The sequence below is a fragment of the Engraulis encrasicolus genome, chromosome 8 (assembly GCF_034702125.1).
Source record: "Engraulis encrasicolus isolate BLACKSEA-1 chromosome 8, IST_EnEncr_1.0, whole genome shotgun sequence".
NCBI lineage: Eukaryota > Metazoa > Chordata > Actinopteri > Clupeiformes > Engraulidae > Engraulis > Engraulis encrasicolus.
The window spans coordinates 20,276,596-20,281,595 of NC_085864.1; the positions used below are offsets into that span (position 1 = coordinate 20,276,596).

Consider the following 5,000-nt stretch of genomic DNA (forward strand, 5'->3'; position numbering starts at 1 on the left):
CCATCTGACCTGTTGAACATTTACTATGTAATGAAATTCTTAAAATATGATGTCCTTGACTGTTTTGGGAATTGCGTAGACCACTTTGCATATGATGACTTACACAATGACATGTCACAATGCTGACACAATGCTGACGTGTTTTGGAGAGGGCAACCATTAGACTGAGAATTGTCTAATTCGTTTAGATAAGCAAGGTCAATTTATTTGGAAAATGTGCTAAATCTATGCTGAATGTGTCAACTGAAGGGTATTTGTACATATCCATCTGCAGAGATGTACTAAACATTTGAGACATGTACAAAGCATTTGATATCTGATGAAAGCAATGAAAAATGCCATTCTGTTTTGGGAAATTGCAAGTTGGTTTGGGGATTTGTCCGTGTTGTTTTGAGAATGTCATCTCAGTTTCGAGAAATTAGCCAAACCAATCGAGAAAAACTGTAACGTGTGAATCTCCCATGCCATGTGACCATAACGACTCATGTGAATGCAACCTGGCAATTGTTAGATGGATGAATACCAGTGCATGTGGACTACTGCTTCACTTCCCTCAAGAATTTTGTGGTGAAAGAAGCTCCTCTCCAAGGAACGAAGATGTAGAGATACAGCACTCAACAGGCATTGGAAATGATCCACACACATGCACACACACACACACACACACACACACACACACACACACACACACACACACACACACACACACACACACACACACACACACACACACACACACACACACACACACACATACACACACTCTGTGTCTCAAGTGACAGCTGTGAGGTGCTAACAGCCACATTTCCACAACAAAAGGAGTGTCCGCAGGGGGTCCAAAGGGTCAAATGACCCTCTTGTGGGGCTTTTAGGTAAAAAGGTCAATTGACCCCTCCGTGGTAGTTCTAGTTAGCATTGGGTGGGCACGGTTTAACCTGGTTCTCACCAGACCTCTGTGTGCGAGTGTGTAGCTCTGGAGTCCCCTGGTGGAGCTACACACACACGGTTTGGACCAGTGCTACGTCTTCAGGCAGAAAATTGACGGAACATTTATTGCTTCAATATCAATGGCAGCTTGCATTGTGGAGTCACAGGACAGATTACAGACTATATTGAGATTAATACAACACGTTTTTGAAGGAATTTGTTGGGGGTAGAATGATTGACAAAGCCATGCCTTCTGAAGGTAGAGCCAACGCGTGCTCTTCCAGACCTCGTTGTGAAGCTCACAAAGCTATGCACAAGTTGGGCAAGAGCCAGACAGGGCATGGTTTGATTTATCTAAGTCTACAAGGAAATCTTTGGAACCACCTCCTATCTGTCAAAGGAGAGCTAGTAAAATTGTTTACATGACCAATGAGCATTGCTACCGTAGTTGATTTGATTGACTGTTAGAATTATTTCAGAATTCTTTTGATTGACAGTCAAACACAACCGTTGTCCTATCAGCTCTTGTTGTCAGTGTTTGTACAAATCCGGACATATAGGGCAGAAGAATCCTCACAGATCAATCACGGATGATTCAAAACAGTTGAATGGAGCCAGGAGAAAACAAAAATTTAGAACCCATGCACATCCCTCAATGGTATCACCTCTTACCTGTCAAAGGAGTGGAACTGCATGGGCATCATGGGGTGGGCCTCCCTCTTGATTGCTGTGTCCGCCTGATAGGTCAGAGGCTGCTCTGGCCCCGCCTCCGCCCCGCCCACCGGCGCAGCCACCAGGCTCTTCAGGATCTCCTTGACGTTGATGCCCTTGTTGCCGTGGTGACTGATGCTGGAGATGGAGGAGGCGGGCTTTATGACCTCGACGCCGCCAATCAGGCCGCCCACTGAGCCCATGGAACCCATGGAGGCAGCAGACTCAGACAACAGGCTCTCCTGGGAGAGAGAGAAAGAGAGAGAGAGAGAGAGAGAGAGAGAGAGAGAGAGAGAGAGAGAGAGAGAGAGAGAGAGAGAGAGAGAGAGAGAGAGAGAGATACATACAAATAAATAAATAATTAAAAATAAATCATTCAAATAAAGCAGTTTAAAGCCTACTCATCCAAAAACAACCAAATACTACCCTGTAGATAGAGATGAAAAAGTGCTCCCATTTTTTTATTTTTACGTAACATTTTGAGTAAACACCCTTCCTATAGCACACTTTTTTCATCTCTATCTAAAAATGAATAATAATAAATAAATCAAAGCACCTGTGACCTCTTGACCTCAGAGGAGAGGGTGCAGAGCAGCTCGCTCATGACGCCGGGGTGCGGTAGCGTCGGGGTGCGACCCGGGCCCAAGCCTGGGCCCCCAAGACCGGCGTTTGGGGGGCCCCCCACATCGAGGTCGGCCCCGTTGAGGACCCCCATGGGGCCCTGCTCGTCCCCGATGCCAGAGTCGGTGTGTGGCAGGCAGGCCTCTAGGGGGAGCTCTTCCATGGGGCTGGCTACAGGCATGCCGGCTGCGTCCGGGAAGCCCACAGGGTTGTCTGCAAACACACACGTATGAATACATAGATGTTGACTTACATACATATGCACACGTGCACGCACACACACCCACGCACACACTCACACGCAAAAACGCACACGTACACGCACAAGCACGCACGCAGACTCACACGCAACGCACGCATGCACACACACGCACACGTACGCACGCACACACACTTTTAGATTAGTTTATTAGCTTCCTCGGGGTACTGTGGTGCATCGTGGCAGCCTAACCTCACTAATGATTAGGGTTAGAGGAAAATCTAGATCTAGGCAACCTCATCAACATGTGACGTGGCAGGTATGCCCCTCGATGTCAAAAAATGCCACTTGATCAAAATTGACGCCATGGGAGTGAGACTGGCTAGAAAATGCATGAGGCCCTGGCCCCCTCTCTCTCTCTCTCCTCGTCTGAGCCACTTGTTGTCCAGATGCTGCTAGTACAGTGTAGTTCTGCTGGTCTCATTAATATTCATCATGAGGCCATAACCAGGTCACAGTGGCCATATTTAGCTTCTCAGGATACAAGTCTGCAGGCTCAACCCAGACAAGACCAGACACACACACGCACCCACACAGGCACGAACACACACACACACGCACGTACGCACGCACGCACGCACGCACGCACGCACGCACGCACGCACGCACGCACACAGGCGCACACACACACACACACACACACACACACACACACACACACACACACACACACACACACACACACACACACACACACACACACACACACACACACACACACTGCAGGCTCAGCCCAGACAAGACCAGACAGATAGCCCAGGCCCACAGTCACATGCAGTCTAGGCCAGGGGTTCCCAAACGTTACCATGCCAAGGCCCCCGCATATACCGGTATATTCCAGCCAAGACCCTTCCCTTACATGGGTCATGACTCATGCCACACTATTGTGTCTGTGCACCCTCTTTGAGAGCCATAATCTCTGTCTGTGTGTCAGAGCATTTTCCTTCCCTATTCCTTTCCTATTTCGTGTCTCTTTGCTTGCAAAAAAAATCTCAGTTTCACAATTTCTCAGTTTCTTTTCGTTCCCTTTGTCTCTCTGCTCAGAAAACATCTCTCAATCCCTCAATCTGTTGACTGCCCCCTGCTCATCCACTCAGCAACTTACCTGATTCCTTCCTTCTGTGAGTCAGTGAATCAATACATTTAGTCTTGGGTTTTATTCTTCGTATCTTTTGCTTTACATACAGTAGCACTCCACAGTTTTGTCTTTTCCTGCAGTCACTAAGATACCCTTTAAAATACTGAATATCCTCTGCAGTATTTTTTACCACTTAATTGCCCACAGTGCAACTGCCCTCATCGTTACCCTCATTTTTTCCCATTCTCAACACCATGAATCATTAATGACTCCCTGTGCAATGTTATTACCGCAGTTCATCATTAAATGAAAATCCTGCCGTACCGTTCTCTACTTCCTGAACTTTGCACCTCCCGCCCTCCCAACAGCGCTGCTGTTTAATCCAACACAGCACAATTAGCCGAGGCTAGGAGTCTATGAATAAGCAATGACTGCTTCAGTAACTCTCACTATGCTGTGTGCTGTGTTCTCCTGGGATGAAGGAGGCCAGTGAATGGTGTTACTATGTGTTTAGTATACCAGAAACGACCAAAGCTAACGAGTAGCCGAGGTCGTTAAAAAAGTTCAGCCATGGACTTGCTGGATTCGCTCTGGATGACATGTTTTATTGATCTAATCACATAATGGCTCTGGCTTGTCAGCCAGGGACCATGGGAAGTATGACTATTCTGATTTCTTCTTGCCGTGACATAGCTCTTTACCATAATATTAGCTGACTTTTAATTGCTGACATTTGCGCTGGTCGACCAGGCCACTTCGCTCTTGGTGAATTCGCTATGGTCACTCAATTTGACGAACCTCCATAGAGATATAACGACTTTTCTTGTTGTGGTCGCTGACCGCAAGACAGGCACACTGGGATGCTGATTACTCAGCGACGTCAACTGTGTTGGAAGGAAACTGTTTTTTTATTATACTTTTCTGCTTGGGGTACAGTGACGGGCTATGCAGTGTTATGCAGTGGCCACATGGCAGGAGCATATAGGCCAACAGTTCAATGAAAAATAGATATATAAGTTCAAGGAATTGCTATGGAGATCTTGGGAGGAAAATTTGTTTCTGAAACCCTTTAGAGCACACCCTTTAGTACCCATTTCAAGTTCTCAACACATCGTTTTCAGGACAAATTAATGTTTTCTTGGAAAACATTCTTAGACTGATAAATATGAATCTAGGTCATAGCCTAATCAGAAGATTTTGGATTTACCGGGATACCAACTTATCTGATTTATTTGGTACCATGTGTCCTCTCCTATACATGTTAAGAAAAGAAAAGCCAAATATGGCAACTCAGATAGCATGACTGCCCTAGGAGATGCTAGGAGATACCATGAGGCTAACACATGGGCAGCTGGATATGGCAACTCAGATAGCATGAAAGCCCTAGGAGCGGCTAGAACAGGG

The 5,000-nt window shown here is 46.5% G+C and overlaps 1 protein-coding gene across 1 annotated transcript in view; it reads right to left on the reverse strand.

Annotated features, from left to right (window-relative positions):
- Positions 1–5,000, reverse strand: part of LOC134454832 (neurobeachin-like) — a 716,394-nt gene that overhangs the window by 443,717 nt on the left and 267,677 nt on the right. Inside the window, exons 32-33 of the mRNA XM_063205991.1 lie at positions 2,195–2,472; positions 1,600–1,880 (exon numbers count right to left, since the gene is read on the reverse strand). Coding sequence (XP_063062061.1) covers positions 1,600–1,880; positions 2,195–2,472 — 559 coding nt within the window. The remainder of the gene's footprint in view (positions 1–1,599; positions 1,881–2,194; positions 2,473–5,000) is intronic.